This window comes from Rhineura floridana, chromosome 4 (assembly GCF_030035675.1).
Source record: "Rhineura floridana isolate rRhiFlo1 chromosome 4, rRhiFlo1.hap2, whole genome shotgun sequence".
Classification (NCBI taxonomy): Eukaryota; Metazoa; Chordata; class Lepidosauria; order Squamata; family Rhineuridae; genus Rhineura; species Rhineura floridana.
Genome location: NC_084483.1, coordinates 206,656,602 through 206,680,008, shown reverse-complemented (window position 1 = coordinate 206,680,008; position 23,407 = coordinate 206,656,602). Strand labels below are relative to the sequence as shown.

Below are 23,407 nucleotides of genomic sequence, written 5' to 3'. Positions count from 1 at the left end.
CCACAGTGAATTCAGTCTCAGCGTACGTTCCTTCATCCATCCCACCACCGAGTCCAGGCACCAGTACATGGCTTGCACAGCCTCTCCTGATTCAGATGTTATGGAGTAACAGAGCTCCTAATGACTCCTACTGATTGCTCCCAACAGCTTCATATTGTTTATTACTAAGCAAGCTGCCATCTTGGTCTCAATTTTATATTATAGTTTAACCTATGAGGAGTGAGGTACCAGCAGTACGTATTTTCACATTTAGTATCTTAATATCGACACAAGGGGATGTTGCTGTACCTTTTGTGAAAATGTGTTCCCAAGCATTTTCTGGAATATCTGTATAATCACTGAGTTGTATCTAATTTCAGTCCCACTCAGGGTAGACCCTTTAAAATTAATTGACATAGCTAACTTGGGTCTATTAATTTCAGTAGGTCCACTCTGAGAATAATGTTGTCAGATACAACTCATCGTTTTCCAACTCTCAGTGAAGTCCTGTGCATATCCACTCATCCGTAAGTCCCATTTTCAATTAGATATCATTGTTTATTTATGTACCACAGAGCTCAGTCCTGAGCTCAATGCTCTTCTGCATTTTTATTAATGACATGGATGAGGAGGTACAGAGCATGCTTATCAAATCTGCAGATGATACAAAATTGGGAGGGATAGCTAATGCCCTGGAAGACAGAAAAAAAAATTCAAAGGGACCTTGATAGGCTGGAGCACGGGGCTGAAAGCAACAGAATGAAATTTAGCAGGGATAAGTGCAAAATTCTACACCTAGGAAAAAGAAACTAAATGCAGTTATAAGATGGGGGATACTTGGCTCAGCAATACAACATGCGAGAAGGAGCTTGGAATTGTTGTTGATCACAAGCTGAATATGAGCCAACAGTGTGATGTGGCTGCAAAAAAGGCAAATCCTATTTTAGGCTGCATTAACAGAAGTATAGTTTCCAGATCGCATGAAGTATTGGTTCCCCTCTATTCAGCACTGGCTAGGCCTCATCTTGAGTACTGCGTCCAGTTCTGGACACCACTTTAAGAAAGATGCAGACAAACTGGAACAAGAACAGAGGAGGGCAACAAGGATGATCAGGGGGCTGGAAACAAAGCCCTATGAGGAGAGACTGAAAGAATTGGGCATGTTTAGTCTTGAGAAGAGAAGACTGAGGGGAGATATGATAGTACTGTTCAAGTACTTGAAAGGTTACCACACAGAGGAGGGCCAGGATCTCTTCTCGATCATCCCAGAGTGCAGGACATGGAATAATAGGCTCAAGTTATAGGAAGCCAGATTTTGACTGAACATGAGGAAAACCTCCTAACTGTTAGAGCGGTACAACAATGGAACCAGTGACCTGGGGAGATGGTGGGCTCTCCAGCACTGGAGGCATTCCAGAGGCAGGTGGACAGCCACCTGTCAGATATGCTTTGTGCAGGGGGGTGGACTTGATGGCCTTATAGGCCCCTTCCAACTCTACTATTCTATGATCCTATGATTTAATAGATTTTCATCCTGCTTTTTAGGAAAATATCCTTACAAAGCGATTTATTCCCAGGTAACAACCTGGGATCAGGATATCTCATAGACCACCCCTCCCACTATAGCCCTCCCCAGCAACTGTACTCCTCAGACGAGAAAGTGTTTAGAGTACTGTATGCCCGAGAGAAGCACTTAGCCTGTACTAGAAACTGGGCTTTTAGGGTTGCAGATTCAGCTCTCTGGAATCAATTACCAGCTGAAATCAGACAGGCGCCTAGCAGGATGAAGTTTAGGAGATTAATGAAGACTTTTTTTTCTTTTAGGAAGGCTTTTCCTGAAGTGTAACTCAGTCATTTCTGGAATTATCAATTTTGTATCTGATTTTATTTATTTATTTATTGGATTTATTAGTCGCCCATCTGGCTGGCTGTCCAGCCACTCTGAGCGACGTACAACATAGGCATATAATACCTAGACACTGCAAATCTAAAAACAATGAAGATAAAATCTAGCCCACCCCAAAAGCCTGCCTGAAGAGCCAGGTCTTCACGGCCCGGCGGAAACTCATTAAGGAGGGGGCATGGCGGAGATCATTTGGGAGGGAGTTCCACAGGGTGGGGGCCACAATTGAAAAAGCCCTCTCTCTAGTCCTCACCAGTCTGGCTGTTTTGACTGATGGGATGGAGAGAAGGTCTTTTGAGGCTGATCTTGTTGGGCGGCATAGCTGATGATGCTGGAGGCGCTCCTTTAGATAGACTGGGCCGAAACCGTATAGGGTTTTAAAGGTCAAAACCAACACCTTGAATTGGGCCGGGTAAGCAACTGGTAACCAGTGCAGCTCTTTTAGCACTGGAGTGATATGATCTCGCCAGCGGCTGCCTTTAATCAGGTGCGCCACCGCGTTCTGTACCAGTTGAAGCTTCTGGACCGTTTTCAAGGGTAGCCCCACGTAGAGTGCATTACAGTAGTCTAGGCGAGAGGAGACCAGGGCATGTACCACCGATGGGAGCAGATGATTGGGAAGGTAGAGGCGTAGCCTCCGTATCAGATGGAGTTGATACAGCGCTGCCTGGCTCACAGCCGAAACTTGAGCTTCCATGTACAGTTGGGAGTCAAGAATGACCCCGAGGCTACAGACCTGGTCTATTAGGGGCAATTGTACCCCATTGAGCACCAGGTCCAAATCCCCTAACCTTCCCTTGTCTCCCACAAACAGTACCTCGGTTTTGTCAGGGTTCAGCTTCAGCTTATTCCTTCCCATCCAGCCACTCACCGACTCCAGGCACTTGGACAGGGTTTCTACAGCCAACCTCGGTGAAGATTTAAATGAGAGATAGAGCTGCGTGTCATCCGCATACTGATGACACTGCAGCCCAAATCTCCTGATGATTGCCCCCAGCGGCTTTATATAGATGTTGAACAGCATCGGGGAGAGGATGGAACCCTGTGGCACCCCACAAGTGAGAGGCCAAGGATCCAAGACCTCATCCTCCAATGCCACTCTTTGGTACCTACCAGAGAGGAAGGAATGGAACCACTGGAATACAGTGCCCCCCATGCCTAACCTCTTCAGGCGGTCCAGGAGGATAACGTGGTCAACGGTATCAAAAGCCGCTGAGAGATCAAGGAGGACAAGGAAGGTGCATTCGCCCCTATCCCACGCCCTTCTCATATCATCCACCAAGGCGACCAAGGCTGTTTCAGTCCCATGTCCAGGCCTGAAGCCCGACTGAAATGGATCCAGATAATCCGCTTCCTCCAAATGCGCTTGCACCTGCTTCACCACCACCCTTGCTCAGTTTTCAGACTTTGTATGGATGGTTTTAATGGTTTTTAGAGTTTGTTGAATCGATTTTATTGTTTTCAGAGCTTGTGTTTTAGTGTTTTTATTGTGCACACAATGGCTTCATGTTGTGAAGCAGTCTATAAATTTGTTTAATAATAATTGTGGATAGGACTGCACCCTTAATCAAATGTATGCATCATGAATCTTTTAATTCTAGGAAACAAGAATAAAATTTGGATAATAGCCCCATTGTGGCCTATGTATTTATTAAGATGATTTCCCATTTGGTCAAAGTGCTTTTAGAATGCCATTTCCTGTACTGCTTGAAATGAAGTCTCCTACCTGAAACTACTCAGAGCACAAAATATTTTCCTTATGAATTCAGTCTGTTTGTTCTAAAGAAAAGATGTTTCCTCTCTGAATGGCACTCACAAATCATACTAACTCACATGTAATCTATTTATCTCCCTAGGGAACTAAGCCTTGATTAAAAAGAGGAATGTAGCAATGACATTTTACAAGAGTAATTAAAAAAAAACAGTATTCCAAACAGATAATGTTGGTAGTATAAAAGGATTATCACATGAGTTTAAAGAGGATTTAAATGATCATCCATAGAACCATGGCAAGTACTCAAGAGAGACCGAGAAGGATTCTTGCTCCAGTTGTTTTGATGGTTTATTCTTCTCTGCCATTATCCACAAAAACCAGGATTTGAAACAGCTGGTACTATAATATATTGCAATATTGGAGACATTCAGCCTTCCTTTATTGGAAGATGGCTGCAGCATCACTTCCAACCTGTAAACATTTGGTAGCATTTTCTGCGAAATCCTCAAAGTAAGCAGGGAACTCAATGTAGGTACATTTTCAAACAAGAACAAGAATCCTGAAAAAAGGTTCTAGATCAGCTTTCCCCAATGTGGTGCTATCTAGATGTTTTGGACTAAAATTCATCAGCCCTAGCCAGTACAGCCATCCTGTAGCTGTAGTCTTAAACATCTGGAAGGCACCAGTTTCGGGAAGGCTGTTCTAGATTGTAAGCCTGTAGACAACGCAACTGTTCCTCTTTAATTCAGTGGTTTTATATATTTATTTATGTATTTATTCAATTGATTAGTCGCTCATCTGGCCAGTTATCCGGCCACTCTGAGCGACGTACAAAGCAAAACATATAAATGCTTCCCAAATGTGTTTCCCACAGGCCACTTGGAAATTGGTGAGGATCTTGGTGACCACTGACTTGTTTGTTTGCCTACTATAGAGATTGTAATACACTGTGCTAGATGCTGTATTAATTATGTTTATATTGTTTCCTTTATTTATTAAATATTGTATTTTACTGTAGTAAAATTTGAATTCCGTACAATTCAAACTGTAATACAATAAAATACATTATAAGAAATATAAGAAGATGCAATTGTAAACCAATATGAATATTTCATGTGATGGATGTACTGCCTCCCATCGTCACCCACAAATTCACAGACATGCTGTGGATGCAGCTCACGGGCCGACAGTGGTCCACAGACCACAGTTTGGGAACCTTTGCTTTAATTTGAACAGCTGCTGAGCCATTTTAGGTACATTACAAATAATAATAAAAATCTTAATCTTCAGTGTTGCTTTCCTCTCCTTCCTAGAAATATTTAATTTGGATTGCTTAGGTCAGAGGACACAGAACTGACTACAGGCTTTGCAGACTTCAGGAACCAAGGTATCAGCCTCTTTGCCAACAAAGTTCAGAAATTCCTGCAGGCCACACCCTCCAAGTCTTACCTGGGACAGGCTTTAGTCACACTGCACAGCAAGAAAAGTGCTCTGTGCATGGGGTCAAAGGCACTAACCTGTTTTGTTCAAAGCTGCATTTCTATCCCATGCTTCCTCCAAGAAGCTCAGAGATTTCACCCTGCCCCCTGCTTCTTGTTTCATCTTCACAACAAGCCTGTGTGGTAAGTTACACTGGGAGCAACTGGCCAAAGGCTATCCATGGAGCATCATGGCTGTGGAAGGATTTGAACCCCGGTCTCCCCAAGTCCAAGATCCAGTTCTACCTCCGCTTTTGGAAGCAGGATGCCTCTGAATGCCAGTTCCTGGGTATCACAAGAGGGGGGGAGTGCTTTGTGCTCAGGTCCTGCTTGGGGGTTTCCCATTAGGCATCTGGTTGGCCACTGTGAGAGCAGGATTGTCGACTAGATGGACCACTGGCCTGATCCAGCAGGGCTCTTTTTATGTTTTACTCTATCCAACATATCACACTAGCTTTTCTTATGCTCCAGAGCAGTGCCCAGTTTTTAGAATCATAAAGTTGGAAGGGATCCCAAAGGTCATCCAGACCAACCCTGTTGATACTACAGCATCCTTGATAGGTAGCCACTCAGCCTCTGCTTAAAAACCTCTAATCAAAGAAAGTCCACCAATTTCTAAGGCAGTCTGTTCCACTCTTGAACAGTTCGTGCCATCAAGAAATTCTTTCAAATCTTTCGTTTAAATCTTTTTTGTTGAAAAGAGAGATCCCAGGAGCTGCAGCCTGCCTCAAATTAAGACTAAATTAGAATGAAGGATAATGTGTTCCTAGCCTTCATAAATAGATTTCATATTCCAGGAAACCTGCCTATTTAAAGAAATTCATTTACCAGGCAATGAGCCTCACAGTCCCCAACCTCTGTGATCTCATGCTCTGGAGTGCTTATCTGAGCATACCAACTAGACTAAGCAAATGCAGCAGCACTCTGTGTTGTACTGACAATGGTTCCCCTACTGGCCCATGGACCCTGGCAGATGCCCAACTATGCTGACCTCCGGTGCTGCCTATGAGAAGGAATCCTAGGCACAAGTAGTGTATAACTGCAACGATAAATGGCGACTGTGTCCCTGTGACACTCCATCCTCGCCCCTCCATCCAGCATCCTAGAGGGCAAATCATGAAAGAACATCAAAACAATCAGTTAACAAACTTACCGCGGCTAATTTATCAAAGCGAGCAAAGAGCTCGTTCAGAAGCTTCACCAACTCATGGGCACTGCATGAGGACGATAACTGTGTGAACCCAACGATGTCAGCAAAGAGGATACTGTGGAACAAAATGTGTGAAGAACGAAAGAGATAAGATGGGCAGCCACACAACTGCTGCTGAACAGTCCCAAGTCCGGGAACAAATCAGATCCCTCTAATTAGTGTCTGTTTGTGTAATCAATATCCGTATGTGGCATTTGGTGCAGAATTATTATTTATTATTACATTTGTATCCCACCTGTTCTCAAGGTGGTGTACATGGTTCTCCCCCTCTCTATTTTATCCTCACAACATCCCTCTGAGGTAGGTCAGGCTGAGAGATTTTATGACCATGGAAGGGTTTGAATCCTGGTCTCTCATATCTGACACTCTTACCAGTTCACCTCACTGGCTTTTTTTATCACATTAGAATTCATCATCCCAGGAATCTCAGATTGCATTCTTTTTCCAGGCTTCTAGGCCTCATGACTAGAGAGAAAAGGCTGAAAACATGTGAGTAGTATCTGATAAAAATATCAGGTGGCCTGTCCAAAATATTTCAGGTACCAAGCCAGAGAAAGATAGTCACACTTTGGCTCCACTGAAATGAATGGGGCATGTTAGGAATGATGAATTTCAATGAGTTCAATGGGCCTTAAGTGTAACTAGCTTTCTTCAAATTGGGACCATGATGGTCAAAGAGATGTGGCCTCAGTGTTCTGCAAAACCTCTGACTTGATTGTCAACCCCACTAGTAGAAAGATAATAAAATATATATAAATTGTCTTGATTTGCATATTTATATTTATTTCTTTGAGAAAGCCAGTGTGGTGTAGTGGTTAAGGTGTTGGACTACGACCTGGGAGACCAGGGTTCGAATCCCCACATATGCACGAAGCTCCCTGGGTGACCTTGAGCCAGTCACTGCCTCTCAGCCTCAGAGGAAGGCAATGGTAAACCCCCTCTGAATAGCGCTTACCATGAAAACCCTATTCATAGGGTCACCATAAGTTGGGATCGACTTGAAGGCAGTCCATTTCATTTTCAGTGCCAAAATATACTTCTAAGTGATTTACAAAGTATAAAAACCAGCTTACATAAACATTTAAAAAATCCGTAATTAAAGTGCACAATAAAATAGCTCAATTAAAACTGGACACTGAGGTAGAGAGCTCAAGGGAATTCCTGTATAAACTGGTGGGTCTTCTAAAGCCAGCAGAATGCCAGTACAGATGGGGTCTCCCGTATTTCAGCAGAGACTGTATTCCATAATGTTGGTGCTACCACTGAAAAAGCCTGCCTCCATACTATCACAAGCCAATAATCATCAGGATGTGGCAAGACCGGGTTCCATTTTAAACTCACTTAGTAAGCTTGGGACAATGAGTCTGTTAGCCTCAGTTCCCCAACTGCAAAGCTTGTGTGTGTCCCCCTCCCTCGTTTGCTGAGCTCTGGGCAAAAGGCTCCACTCTCGATTTTGGATCTTATCTCATCAAGAAGCAATGTCTGCCAGGGCACCCAGAAGGGCCTCCTCTGTAGTGGCACCACACGTGTGAAGCTCCCTCCAAAACAAAGCCAAGCTCGTTACCTGACATTTTCATGACGGTACATATACATGGTGTTAAACTGCTGCATCTCTTTCTGACTGGCATCCTTTTTCATGTCCTTCAGCATCTCATCCGCTACGTGCTTGGGCAAAATTGAAAGCATCAGACCTTCCTGAAGAGGGGACACAGAGAGGGAAATGTTAGAAGGGTTATTTACTATCAGGGCTGCGAACATTTGGGTCACATGCCAGACCACTTTGGAACTATTATCAGAATTTCCTCATCCCACGGATGAGGGACGAAGCAGCAAAACTCAGTGGCAGAACTCATGGTATTCATGTAGAAGGTCCCAGGATGAAGGTTCCATGGAAAGACACCTATAATTATAGGGCTGCTTGCAGAGTATAGAGAATATGGTTCGAGGGTAGGAATGTAAGGCATTTTCTGCCCTGTCCTGTGTTCATCACAAGCAGAGCCGTTTCTGTCCTGCGGCAGTTTGGTTTCTGCTAAAAACTACATCGTTCATATCACAATCCACTATGGCCAAAACTAACATTATTAACTGTGTAATTAATTACATAATTAACTTCAATTCATTTCAATGTAAGTGAAACACCAAAAACAATGGAGAAAATAACATAATTATTCATGTAACGTTTGTGGACTAAAGCATATAAACAGTATATTCTAAAGAATATAAACAGTAGCAAATGCCACCAGTTTCCGCCTGCATGTTTTCCGTTCCTGACCTTGGGAGAACATAAGAACTGTGGCAATTTCTTCTCCGATTTCCATTACTGACGGAATTCAACATCCCTATTTGAAGGTGCACTAGAATAGGCTTTATATTATTTATTTGTTTGCTTATTATTTGATTTATATCCCACCCTTCCCCCCCAGCAGGAGCCCAGGGCAGCAAACAAAAGCACTAAAAATACTTTAAAACATCATAAAAACAGACTTTAAAATAGCGTTGCACGCCTCCCCAATCTCTGAGTGGTGAGATTTCCGGGGTCCCTGCGCTCATCCAGGGTTTGGTTTCCTCTGGGAAGAAGGTCAGCAGAGACTGCAGTGTCTTTATGAAATATGGTTTGTTTATTTACACACATTCCAACCTGAGCTTAGGATGGAGGGGTTCACGGCGTCAGCAGTCCAATATCCAGCTTTTCCATCTGGGTTACAGGAGGCATCCTAAAGCCATGGTGCAGAGGGATAGCCTCTCTGCCTGCCTCCAGTTCCCAGCAATTCTTCAGAGACAATTAAAAACACAAGCCTCTCCTAGGCTCCAGGATGGGGGGGGAAGGCTTCTCCCGAAGAGTTTCAATAACAAAAGGATCTTCCTGGCCCATTCAGCAGTTGCTGGGCACCTGACAGACCCAAACCTGGCCACTCTATTTATTTAACAAAAGAAGCTCATCTGACCAGCAGAGCGAGTTTCTTTTTTGCCCCAGGCACAAGTCTCCAAATCAGAGGCTGGAAGGGGACCCACAGGGATCATCCATTCCAACCCCAAATTCACAACAATACATTAAAACAAAACAACTTTAAAAACATTTTAAAAGCTTTGAAGACATCTTAAAAAAAGGTTAAAAAACATATTGTTTAAAAAATGTTTAAAAACATATTAAAAAGCATTTAGAATATTGATGTGTTTGACTGATGTGAATGCATGTATCATATAAGAGTATGCTTGAGTGGAGCTGAATGGTACATATCTTTAGCTCAATCATGGGAGCATGGGAAAGAGGCACAAGAGCTGCCTGGCAGGTCCCCAAAAAGGCGAGTGATGATGCCAGACCCAAAGAGGACATGTGGGGAAAGACAGCTGTACAAGCAAGAAAGCATTCAGTACAGTCAGAAAGCTTGGAAACTACATTTCTCAAGCTCCCCAGCACCAAGCCGTACTCATTGTAGTCAGAAAACTTGGGAACTACATTTCCCATGGTTCCCATCCTCATCAGACACGGCATCCAGGCCTCATCCCTGAGGCCTATGGCTGGCAGGAGGCTTCCTCACTTCCCCACTTCCTCAGTTAGAGAAGGAGGTTGGGAAAGGAGGGGCCAGAAGGCTCACAGCAGAGGCTGGTGGCAGGAGGGCCTCTAGCGCAGCCTTTTGGGTCCCCTGGAGTTGCCGGACTACAACTCCCAGCAGCCCCAGCCAATGGGCAGGACATATGGGAACTGTGGTCCAGCAACATCTGGGGACCTAAAGGTTGGGAAAGGCTATACGTCTAGTCCACACTGTGGTGCTAATGACATCACCAGGAGTGTGATGGGGCCTGGTGAGAAAAACGGGGACCACAGTCAAACACCATTTGAAAGCTCCGATGTTTGTCCAGTGTTACACCTTACTAGTCTCAACAAGAAGCCATATCTCAGCAAATATCAGATCAGGTAGCAATATAGGGTGGCCACATGTCCCACACTTTATGGAGGGCAGTCCTCTTATTCGAAGGGCTGACGAAAGGCAGTCCTCCACATCAGCCTCCACCAATCTGGTGCTGTCTGGATGGTTGGGATGACAACTCCCATGAGCCCAAGCATTATAAAGCCATACTGGCTGGAGCTGATGGGAATTGTAGTCCAAAACATCTGGAGGGCACCAGGTTGGCAAAGACTACTCTACATAAAGGAGTTGTCTATTTGAAGGGCTCTCTAGTCCAAGTCCAGTTTAAAGAAGGGAGAGGCCTGGGGTGGGGGAGTCTTGAAGTTGCCCATCAACAGACAGCAGACGGAGCAGGCTCCCAGGTCACACACAAGGGGTTGTTATATTCAACATAGCGCTACGGCGAACGTTCTGCTAGCACATGGATTTTTCCTTGCACAATGGAACATTCTCCCCCCGTGCACTCCCTAAATCTGTTCTAGGAGTTCCCCCAGCAGATTTGGAGGCATTTCAGAGCAGATTTGGGTACAAAGCGGGATATGCGTGTGGAGAGGAGAGGGGGGAAATCCCATTGCACTAGCACTGATCCTTGCGCTAGCCCAGCTATTTCATTGAATACTGCCCCGGTCACTCTTCTCTACTATGGTGGGATGTTGCATATTCTATCATAGGAAAGATTTCTAAATGTCCGTCTGTACCTACAAATTAGCATGTGCAAATTTCACACTGAAATCTGGGCCTCTTTGGTCCTTTCTGACGGTGCATTTCTCCCTTTTTGGTGATGCAGTGCAGTGGCGACCCTTGAGTAATAGCTGCAATTAAAAGTTGCAAGGTGTCAGTGAGTTCTCTTCACAGCATATGGCATCTGCTGTGTTTCCTTAGAGTTTGACTCTAAAAGCGAAAAGGTGGCATTCTTACTGTCACTCTGCTCTTCTCTGGGTTCCCTGCTCTTCCAGTTGCCCCTTGGTTGTGGAAATAACATGGGGAATAAAACTATCAATGACCACTAGCCAGAATGGCTGTTGGAGGCAGCATGCCTCTGAATGCCAGTTGCTGGGAATCACACGTGGGGAGAGTGCTGTTGCGCTCGGGTCCTGCTTGCGGGCTTCCCAGGCACATCTGGATGACTGCTGTGGGAACAGGATGCTGGACAGGATGGGCCTTTCGCCTGATCCAGCAGCGCTCTTATGTTTTGAACAGACCTTCCCATCCTGCATTTGGAAGATGAGCAAATGGTGTGGATTCACCCGTATACAAGGGAGAGGGCCTTCTCAGTGGTGGCCCCCAAATTGTGGAATGATCTGTGTGACGAGGTGCACCTGGAGCCAACACTGTTATCTTTTCGGCTCCAGGTCAAGACTCTCCTCTTCTCCCAGGCATTTTAGCATGTGCTTTTAAATTGCTTTTTAAAAATGTGTTTTAAATTTGTATATTTGTTTTTAATGTTTTTAATTGTTGTAAACCGCCTAGAGAGCTTCGGCTATGGGGCGGTATTAGGGTTGCCACGTCCATGGCCTGAGACTGATCCTGTATCTTTAGGAGATGAGAAAGTCAGCCAAGTGCAGGTGTTCTTGCAACCCTGTAATGGGAAAAACCACAAGGTGGAATTCTCCCTTCCCCCTGCAGGACTTTTAAAGATACAGAAGACCAAATTAAATAAATAAATAAATAAATAAATAAATAAATAAAATTTTCTTAGACAAGGAGCAAATGTGAGCCTCCCCCCCCCCCCATGGCATGCAATGAGAACCTCCCTGAGTGCGATAAAGTGCTGTCAGGCTCTGGCATAAATGTAGTAGCAGGTTCCCTCTGATGGGACTTTTTAACACAGAGAAAGATGATCATGCCTTGCATTCATCATTGTTTTTTTATGACCAATTCCTTGGGTAGGCTGACTGGCTGGATACAACAGAGATCAGGGCTGTATCTTGAATATAGTGATTCATCACTATACACAGAGTTAGGGATGGAGGTAAAATTCGATTCAGTTCGCATTTAAAGCTGAATCTATCAAATTTGCACTTTCCGAAACCATAGGAGCACCAGAACACAGCCATCCGTTGAAATTCGCGCTTATTTGAATTTTGTGGTGCAGTTCTCCGAACAAACAACGTTAACAAAAATGAATACATTGGGGGAAAGTGTGCATTAAAATGCATTTTGGATACTCTGTTCATAGGGTTTTCATGGTAAGAGGTATTCAGAGGTGGTTTACCATTGCCTTCCTCTGAGTTGCATTAAAATGAATATAGTGAAAATAATATAGAGCATGCATTATGTTAGGATAAATTGCTTGCAAGGGTATGCCACCATCTTGCTGAAGCTAAGCAGGTCTAGGTCTGGTCAGTGCCTGGATGGGAGACCACCTGGGAACATGTATGCTGCCAACACTGTTATCTTTTCAGCACCAGGTCAAGACTTTCCTCTTCTCCCAGGCATTTTAGCATGTGTTTTTAAATTGTTTTTAGTATTTTTTTAACTTGTGTTTTTAAATTGTTTTTTTGTTTTAAAATTTGTTTTTATTGTTTTTAATTGCTGTAAACCGCCCAGAGAGCTTCAGCTATGGGGTGGTATATAAATGTAATAAATAAATAAATAAATAAATAAACAGAGTTCCTTGATGAAAGAAAAGCAGGGTAAAAATGGTACATTAGATAAAACTGCATAGAAAAATGTGTTAATTAGGAGAAATTCACACTATTGAGGAATTCTCATGAGGATTTTTTTAAAAAAATATTGCAAACTGTTGCAGAAATGTGGAGAACTGAGTTTAAATTTGAAAAATTAAAAATTGAGAGAACGAGAATTGACAGAACCTTCCCATGCCTATCAATTTAGCCCAGTACTGTCTACATCAGCCTTTGCCAAACTGGTGCCAGCATGTGCTGGGCAGTGGGAATTGTAGTCCAAAACATCTGCAGGGCACGAGGTTGGCAAAGGAAGATGTAGAGAGCCGCTTGCAGAAACTGCTTGCCATGTGGCACTGTGCCCACCTCTTCCCCTTGCCAGCTGCCCCCCCTGCAGCTCTTGCCTGCATGAATCAGTCCCAAAATACATCAGAGTTCCAGATTAGCTCTCACAGCCTGTACTTTTTTATATTTTTAACAATAAAGAAGCAAGTGACTAAATATAATATACAACACCCCCCCATAACTACTGATCAAATATTTTGACAGTCTCATCCCACCCATTCTCCCATGCGAGCGTGGAACACAAAACCCAGCGTTCAATAAAAAGTACATTATCTCTAGAATTTTAAACCCCGCAGAAATCAAACTCCTTCAGAAAACTGCACCCAAATTATCCAAGTACTTGGGAACATCTGATAACAGCAGAAGCAAGGCAGAACTTGGATGTGCCTTCTCTGTGGTGGCGCCCTGTCTGAGGATTGTCCTCCTCTTACAGCAGGAGGTGTGGAACCTTCGTTTTAGCCTGAGGGCTGCATTCCCTTCTGGACAACCTTCTGAGGGCCATATGCCCATGGTGGGGAGGGCCAGAGGGAAAAATGGGTGGAGCAACAGATATACATTTTACCTTTGTACAGTAGACTAGTTTCTACACAAACTCAGACAATTGTTTCTGTCGTCCACCCAGACAGGCAAGAGGCAAAGGTACAGTCACTCGAAGCTGGCACGGAAGCTGCAGAAACACTGTGGTTCAACTGCTGTCTGGGGTGCGCTATCATCACAATGTTACGCCACTGCTAAAAAGAATTGCACTGGCTGCCAACTAGCGAGCGGGCTAGATTCGAGCTGCCGGTTTTGGTGTGCAAAGCTTGGGAGCCTGAAGGCACATGAGGCCAGCTCCCTGCCGAAGCTAAGCAGGGTCAGGTCTGGTCAGTGACTGGATGGGAGACCGCCTGGGAACCATATATAAGCCGCCTTGGGTTTCCATCATGGAAAGAAAGGTGCAAACTGGGCTCCACAATGCCAGAGAGGGTGCTCGGGGGCAACCAGGTTAGGAGCCTGATGATCCCCATTGTTCCACAGCATGACAAAGGCTTCAACAAGGTCACTTGCTCTATCTACTGGAAACTCCCCCAGGGCATTCAGGAATCCAGTGGATTCCATTAGTCTCCGGGGTTGGACCCTCTTAATTTGTCCACCAGGAGAGGATTGGAGCCCTAAGTCTAAACTTCAGCAGGAAGTGGTCTGACCATGAAAATGTGGTGACATCCACCCCCCCCCTCTCCAACCACCCCTTCCTCCAACTGGAGCAAAAACCAAACAGAGTGTGCCCTGTTCTGTGTGTTGGACCGGTGACAACTTGAGACAGCCCCATGATTGTCATGGAGGCCATGAAGTCCCAAGGTAGAACACTAGAGACAGCCTTAGCATGGACATTGAACTCACCCAGGACTATTGTTCTGGGCTTCTCCAATACCACAGACGAGATGTCCTCCACCAGCTCGGTCAGAGAAGCTGCTGGGCAGCAGGGTGGACGGTACACCAGCAGCAACCCTAGTTTACTGTCTCCTTGGCCCAACACCAGGTACAGGCCCTCACAGCCAGCTCCAACACAGAGTGGTTTCCTGGTGACTGAGATGGAAGTTCTGTAGACCACTGCACCTTCTCCCCTCCCCCCATCTCTGCAGCCTGTGCTGATGTTGCACCGAGTATCCAGGTGGGCAAAGCTGGGTCAGATCAACTCATTCCAGCTCACCCACCTAGTTCTTGGAAATACACACCTAACTGGCACCCTCATCCATGACCAAATCATGGATGAGTGTGGTCTTATTGTGTATCGTTCTGTCATTAAACAACAGCATACACAGGCGAGTGGGCACAGCAGATGAGCAACCAGGAACCCATTCATGGGAGGTGTGGGTGTGAGGAACAAAGCGTCTACATATCTGCAATATTTGTGGTTTTTACTATTTTACTGATTTATTGTATGGATTTTCTCATGTAAATTGCCTTGCTATTTTATATGAAAGGCAGTCTATAGATGTTTTAATAATAATAAAAAGTATGTGTTCACAGTGTCAGACACTGAGCAACTCTCCCTACATAAGGGGAAGGAGTCACCCTGCTCTTAGTACCTCATCCTTCATTTCCTGAACATATCTGGATTGTCAAATCATCCTCATTAAAACTGAAGCATCAAATTATCCCCACAGCATCCTCCCCGAAAAACTCCCTGGAGGATGTAAATGGCAAAAGCAATAGCAAAAGCAAACATCACCAGTTCAGACTCCTGGCAGAGTTTCAGCCTCATCCCACAGCTCGCCAAGAGAATTCGCGCTCGACTCACAGGCTCCTGTATTTATTTATTTATTTATTTATTTAATTACATTTCTAGACCGCCCTATAGCAGAAAGCTCTCAGGGCGGTGTACAACAAAACATTACAGCTGCCCATCATCAGAGGCTCCCACTCCTCACCAGCCACAGGGTTGTATTCAACTAAGTTGTGCTTGGAGTAGACCAGCTGAAATTAATGAACCTAAGTTAGTCATATCTATTAACTTGAACAGGTCAACTCTGAGTAGGGCTAGCTTACCACCCTCACATTCCAAACTCAATAAAGAGAGAACTAACCCACCCGCAAGTTCATGATAGCACTCTTCAAGTACATGAAAGGTTGTCACATAGAGGAGGGCTGGGATCTCTCCTCAGTTGTCCCAAAGTGCAGGACATGGAATAATGGGCTCAAGTTGCAAGAAGCCAGATTTCGACTGGACATCAAGAAAAACTTCCTAACTGTTAGAGCCATACAGCAATGGAACCAATTACCTAGAGAGGTAGTGGGCTCTCCGACACTGGAGGCATTCTAGAGGCAGCTGGACAGCCATCTGTCAGGAATGCTTTGATTTGGATTCCTGCATTGAGCAGGGGGTTGGACTTGATGGCCTTATAGGCCCCTTCCAATTCTACTATTCTATGATTCAACCTGGTTACATGGCATGTGCATATGGTATAGAACAGGAGTAGAGGACCACTTGCCCAGGGGTCGAATGTGGCCCTCCAGGCCTCTTTATCTGGCCCTCGGAATTCTAGGCCACATACATCATTTGCCCTCCGCCACACCTGAGAGTTTTTGGTTAGCTGGAATGGGTCCTTGAACTGTGATAATGCTTCTTGCTTGTCTGGGTGGTGGACTGTGTATAGAAACTTCCAGATTAGACTGTTGCAATGCACTCTGTCTGGGGCTGCCCTTGAACATGACGTGGAAACTTCACCTGATCCAAAATGCAGTGGTCAGATAACAGGCAGAGGTTCCAGTAAGAACTCATAGAACCCCTGTTTTTAAAACAGTGGCGTTGGTTGCCAGTTCATTTCTGGGCCCAATTTAAGGTGCTCCAGCTAGTGTAAAGAGCTACATGACTTAGGCCCCAAATATCTGAGACCGCCTCCTTCCCTACAGACACTCTCAGTTGTCGAGATCAGCAGAGGGAACCTTCTTCGTAGTTCTGCCAGCTCAGAAGTTCCGGGGGTGGCATGGGAGAGGGCATTCTCTGTGGCAGCCCTTAAGCTGTAGAATTCCCTCCCCACAGAGGTGCACCTGGCACCTTCGCGGTACAGTTTTTGGCAAATGCTAAAGATGCACCTCTCTACCTTGGCCATCAGCTCCTGAGGTGCAGAGCTTGGAAAAGTTACTTTTTTGAACTACAACTCCCATCAGCGCAATCCAGTGGCCATGCTGGCTGGGGCTGATTGGAGTTGTAGTTCAAAAAAGTAACTTTTCCAAGCTCAGTTGAGGTGTATGTTTTCAGGACCCACCCTAGTCCTGTGAATGTAATGGGTTTCAATTGTTTTAAATACTGAATTTTGAACTGAATTGTGAAGGGTAAATAACAATAACAACAATGTACAAAGGTAAAAATTTACATTCATTGCTCCACCCACCGTTGCCTCTGGCCCTGCCCACCATTGGCATGTGGCTCCCCAGAAGGCTGCCCAGAAAGGAATGCAGCCCTTGAGCTGAAAAAGGTTCCCTACCCCCCCCCACTTGCAATTCTGTGCTAGAAAAGCACACAGAATTTTGCCACTGGGTTATATTATGCAAATCAGATTACATGGGCACGTTTCATTTCTGGCTGCTGAATTGTATGGTTGGAAAGATCTGCAGCCCTCCTCTCTGTTTTGTTGCTAGCTAGGAAATGAAAGTGAAAGAGTGAGATTAAGGGGAATGTGTATGTAAGCACAGGGGCATGGTGGGGAGGAGTTGCATGCTCAAAAAGCCACATTAGGAGCTACACTGAAATAAAAGCACGGAGAGTCTCGTTCACATGTAATACAAGCCATCCAAATTGGTAAGCAATGGTTTGTGCTCATCCTTCACACATGAATAGGAAGCCACATTTTGATCACATTTTCCAACTGTGGTGTGGGAAGTAATCTCAAACTATCGTTTGCCAATTTGGATGAAGCAGCAACTATTGTTTGTGCTAAAGATGAAGCCAGGGAGTGAATCAAAGACAAGGCAGGAGAGAATGTGTACAAACCAAAGGCATACTTGAGTTGCTTCAATGTCATGAAGATTCCTCTGTGAAGATCCGCAAGTGCGACATGTGCAAACCAAGCTAATGTCCGGACCTGGGAACCCTGAATAGCTGTGATCAGCATCAAGGTCAGCCCATCTCTCTGTGGCTCGCGCACAGGCAGCACTAGCATGAGGCAGAAGCAGAGGCGGCAGATTTCAGCCCTGTGAAAGGCAGCCGGTAAAGAGAGAAAGTAGTCTGGCCCATGGGGCACAATCCACTGGAAAAATCCTCCCAGGCAGAAGGACTTGCCTGTGGATTAGGCCCCATTTTTCTTATTCTGTTTAGATTTTCCGCCTTGGCACCCATAAATCCCTCAGGCCAGACTCTGGCAAAGCACTATGCCTAAAAGTGCTTTAGTGAGAAAATATATATTTTTACTCTACCATTTTAACACACACATGGCAGGGGGTGGGTGGGTGCATGGCCTTCCTCCCCTCCAGAGTCAACCTGCTCCCTCATCTCAGGTTGGTGTCATGGGTACAGAGTCAACATGTTGACTTTAGCATCCTTCTCTCTATGGAGGGAGGAAGTGGGCGCTTGACGTTGCCATGCCGACGGTCTGCAGGAGCAAACTGCAAATGGAGGCATTACTTAGCTCTTAGTGTCTAGCACTGGACTGCAAAAGGGCCAAGCTCAGCCAAGCAAAAGGGAAACAAAAGGGAGTGAAGCCCTGTGCAGGTGTTCCTGAAAAGCATGTTGAAGCAAGCAGGGAGGGTAGGGGAACAGATCCAGGCATACTGCCCCCTGCGCCCAATGTCCCCCCATCCCCATCAGCTCAACCCCCAACCATTGCATGTTGAACTGGAAGGTCAAAGGGGGGTTCATCATGCATTCCAGCTGAACACATAACCAGTGGCTCTAGTATTTTGCAGCAGGGATCCAAGCAGCTTTACGTTCGCAAAATCAAAGTGAATTAAAGCACTCTCCCACTCCGGCGCAACAAATTTACTTAAAAAAACACACAGATCGCTTGCAATTAGGAAAGTGACAAGGCGATGCATTGAAAAGTTTGCTATGAACTAACGATTAACAGGGAGACCTGTGAACACGCAGCAAGCAAATCAGGATGAATGCCCATTGCCATATAACGTCCTCGCAAACAAATTGGAGCAAATGCTAAATAAAGACAGGATATAATCTAACCTGCGTATAAACTTTATGCAAGCAAATCAGGATAAATGCTCAATAAACAGGTCATCTGGAGAAGACCTTATAATTCTCCCTGCAATCTGGGACCCAGCAGAACTAGGGTTCCTGATCATGTGGAAGATTCCAAGATGCAATACGCAAAGAACCACCCACACACCCTTCAGACCGTCCAGCTCAATGTGTGAAGGTTGGGAGTGAAGCCAGCGGGGATAGGGGCCTTGGAGGCAGGAGTGTGCATTCCCCTCCAGGAAGGAAACATGCTTTCAACAGGTAAAGGGCTAATTTGACTATGGAATGCTCCCTGTCTGATAAGGTTTATAAATATGGTATGTCCTAATATAATTGGTGGCATGTATATTACGTACAATTTGCAGGTGTCTATACAAATTTTATGAGAGCCAGTGTGGTGTAGTGGTTAAGGTGTTGGGCTACGACCTGGGAGACCGGGGTTCAAATCCCCACACAGCCATGAAGCTCACTGGGTGACCTTGGGCCAGTCACTGCCTCTCAGCCTCAGAGGGAGGCAATGGTAAACCACCTCTGAATACCGCTTACCATGAAAATCCTATTCATAGGGTCGCTATAAGTCGGAATCGACTTGAAGGCAGTCCATTTCCATTTTGCATACAAATTTTAAGTGGCATTGCCATCTAAGCCAAAAATTGTAGCCACCAGCCCCAATATCTGGGGAGGCCTATTTAATTAATTAACCAAATTTGTATACTGCTTGTACAGCACAGTGGGGAGGAGAGCCTGGCTGGGAGCCCAACATCTGTGAGTTCCAATCCCCGCTTGTGTCTCCTGGGTGTCAAGGACCAGCTAAAGATCATCCACAGTGAGTGGCTCAGGGGTTACGTGCCCTGCCACCTGTGCAGCCGTGGGCAAGCGGCAGAGTCCCAAAGAGCCCAGTTCCCCCCAGCTGGCAGTTGCGGACAAGGAAGGGGCTGGCTTGTGCAGCTGTGGCAAGCTGAGCAGGCCCTAGCCAGCTGGGGAGGACTAGCCTCAGAGGGAGGCAATGGGAAACCCCCTCTGAATACTGCTTACCATGAACATCCTAGTCATAGGGTCACCATAAGTCGGCATCAACTTGAAGGCAGTCCATTTCCATTTTGATTGTAAAACCTCAGCATGGTGTCCTAAAGGAAATGCAAGAGTAGGCTCCAAGGTTGGGCAATGCTATTTGGAAGAGCCCCGAGCATCTATAGCAGGTGTGGGGAACCTTTGGCCCTCCAGATGTTGCTGAACTACAACTCCCATCATCCCTGGTCAATGGCCATTTTTGCTGGCACTGATGGGAGTTGTAGTTCAGCAACATCTTTTTAACCTTTTTTTTAAAAAAAAGTCTTCTAGGATTTTTGGAAAAGTGTTTTTAAAGTTGTTTTGTTTTAATGCATCTTAATGTCTGTTTTTATGATGTTTTAAAGTGTTTATGCAAAGCATGATAAAGCAGTTGCAAGCGCATTTGGAGGAAGCAGATCATCTTGATCCATTTCAATCCGGCTTCAGGCCTGGACATGGGACTGAAACGGCCTTGGTCGCCTTGGTGGATGATATGAGGAGGGCGTTGGATAGGGGCGAATGCACCTTCCTCGTCCTCCTGGATCTCTCAGCGGCTTTTGATACCGTTGACCATGGCATCCTCCTGGACCGCCTGGAGAGGCTGGGCATTGGGGGCACTGTACTGCAGTGGTTCCGCTCCTTCCTCTCTGATAGGTACCAGAGGGTGGCACTGGGGGATGAGGTTTCAGACCCATGGCCTCTCACTTGTGGGGTGCCACAGGGTTCCATCCTCTCCCCAATGCTATTTAACATCTACATAAAGCCGCTGGGAGCTATCATCAGGAGATGTGGGCTGCAATGCCATTAGTATGCAGATGACACGCACGTCTATCTCTCGTTTAAGTCTTCACCGGGGTTGGCTGTGGAAACCCTGTCCAAGTGCCTGGAATCGGTGAGTGGCTGGATGGGAAGGAATAAGCTGAACCCGAACCCTGACAAAACCAAGGTACTGTTCGTGGGAGACAAGAGAAGGTTAGGGGATGTTAACTTGGTGCTTAATGGGGTACAATTGCCCCTGAAAGAACAAGTCCGCAACCTGGGGGTCATTCTTGACTCCCAGCTGTTCATGGAGGCTCAGGTCTCGGCTGTGAGCTGGGCGGCATTGTATCAACTCCATCTAATAAGAAGGCTGCGCCCCTACCTTCCAAACCATCTGCTCCCATTGGTGGTACATGCCCTGGTCTCCTCTCGCCTAGACTACTGTAATGCGCTCTACATGGGGTTACCCTTGAAAACGGTCTGGAAGCTGCAACTGGTACAGAATGTGGCAGCTCGTCTGATTAAGGGTAGCCGCCGGTGAGACCACATCACTCCAGTGTTTGAAGGAGTTGCACTGGTTACCAGTTGCTTTCCGGGCCCAATTCAAGGTGTTGGTTTTGACCTTTAAAACCCTGCATGGTTTTGGCCCAGTCTATCTGGAAGAGCGCCTCCAGCATCATCAGCAATGCCGCCCAACAAGATCGGCCTCAAAAGACCTTCTCTCCGTCCCACCAGTTGAAACAGCTAGACTGGTGAGAACTAAGGAGAGGGCTTTTTCAATCGTGGCACCCACTCTGTGGAACTCCCTCCCAAATGACATCCGCCATGCCCTCTCCATGATGAGCTTCCGCCAGACCTTGAAAACCTGGCTCTTCAGACAGGCTTTTGGGGCGGGTTAGGTTTTAGTGTTATTGTTGGAATTTTAAGGTTTTAATATGAATTATATGTTTTTATGTTGTACGTCGCCCAGAGTGGCTGGTAAACCAGCCAGATGGGTGACTAATAAATTTAATAAATAAATAAATAAATAAATAAAACTTTTTAGTGCTTTTCTTTGCCGCCCTGGGCTGTGAGGAAGGGCGGAATATAAATCAAATCCAGTCTATCTGAAGGAGCGCCTCCAGCATCATCAGCAATGCCGCCCAACAAGATCGGCCTCAAAAGACCTTCTCTCCATCCCACCAGTTAAAACAGCCAAAGTGGTAAGGACTAGGGAGAGGGCTTTTTCAATTGTGGCCCCCACCCTGTGGAACTCCCTACCAAATGATCTCCGTCATGCCCACTCTATGATGGGCTTCCGACGGGCCTTTAAAGACCTGGTTAGGTTTTATTATTCTGGTTCGAGATTTTAAATGTTATAATGTATTTGGATGTTTTATATTGTACGTCACCCAGAGTGGTTGGATAACCAGCTAGATGGGCGACAAATAAATAAATAAATAAATAAATAAATAAATATATATATATATATCTAGCGGGCCAAAAGGTCTCCACTCCAGGTCTACAGCCAGCATTGCCCAATGCACACACCTCTGCCGGCCTTTCCTGTTAGGAAAGGTTAGCCAGAAAGGCGGCACTTGGGGAACGCGGCATGGACATGCCCGAGCCAATGAATCCAACCTTCCCCACTGGCTATTCCTGCTCCAGCAGCCGCAGGAGGAGGAGGAGTCCCAGTTTGGCCCTGCGTGACCAGCTGCTTGCTATGCTTGCCAGAGGGCAGCATCACACTCAACATGACCAGCAGATTTGTCATGAAGGGTCAGCCTAAAACGCAGCATGCCCCCCCCCTCCTGGAGTGAGCCTGTGTTTTGCGTGAGAGACAGCCATCGCTCAATGCAAAAGGTTCCAGGGTCAATCCCCAATATCTCCTGGTAGGGCTGGGACTGAGTCCCTGCCTGAAACCTTAGAGAGCCACTGCCAGTCAGTGTTGACAGTACTGAGATAGATGGACTAGTGGCCTGACAAAGTATAAGGCAGCTTCCAACATATATAGTAGTATGCTCCTAATACCAACGGTTATTAGCCACAGCGGCTACAGGTTCTTTCTCCAGGATTGGAGCCAAAATGCGTCTGTATACGAGTTAATGACTGTCGTGAGCCCTGCTGGGGAGAGGGGTGGACTGAGGAGAACAAAGAGGAGGAGGAGGACCTAGAGTGGGACGGTCGAGCCAGTGAAGGCCTGAGCGGGGAGTTGGACTCAGACGGCGCCCCCGCTCTGGACTTCAACAGTCCTACCCTATATCAGCTCCACTGGTTGCCCATTTGTTTCCGGGCACAATTCAAGGTGCTGGTTTTGACCTATAAAGCCTTATACGGCCTGGGTCCAGGCTATCTGTAAGAGCGTGTCTCCCTCTATGAACCTGTTCGGACTCTAAGATCCTCCAGTGAGACCCTTCTCATTACTCCTTCTTTTTCGCAAGCTCTTCTTGCAGAGACACAGAATAGGGCTTTTTCGGTGGCTGCCCCTAGATTATGGAATTCTCTCCCTAGCGAGGTTCAGTTGGCTTCCTCATTATCGGCTTTTTGCGCACAGGTGAAGACTGTTTTATTTAGACGGGCTTTTAACTAAAGTAGTTAGTTTTAACCCATTCATTATTTAATTTATTTTTAAATTGTTTAAATTGAATATTGTGTGTTTTAATTGTTTCTGGTTTTAATGTAAGCCGCCCTGAGTTCCTCGGAAGAAGGGCGGGGTATAAATATTTTAAATAAATAAATAAATAAATACCCCAGCAGGTCCAGATACCCCTGTAGAGAGCCAAC

At 45.7% G+C, this 23,407-nt stretch overlaps 1 protein-coding gene across 1 annotated transcript in view; it reads right to left on the bottom strand.

Annotated features, from left to right (window-relative positions):
• The window catches only part of ADCY3 (adenylate cyclase 3), a 122,301-nt gene that overhangs the window by 32,179 nt on the left and 66,715 nt on the right, over positions 1-23,407 (bottom strand). The window contains exons 4-5 of the mRNA XM_061625841.1: positions 7,849-7,979; positions 6,228-6,339 (exon numbers count right to left, since the gene is read on the bottom strand). Coding sequence (XP_061481825.1) covers positions 6,228-6,339; positions 7,849-7,979 — 243 coding nt within the window. The remainder of the gene's footprint in view (positions 1-6,227; positions 6,340-7,848; positions 7,980-23,407) is intronic.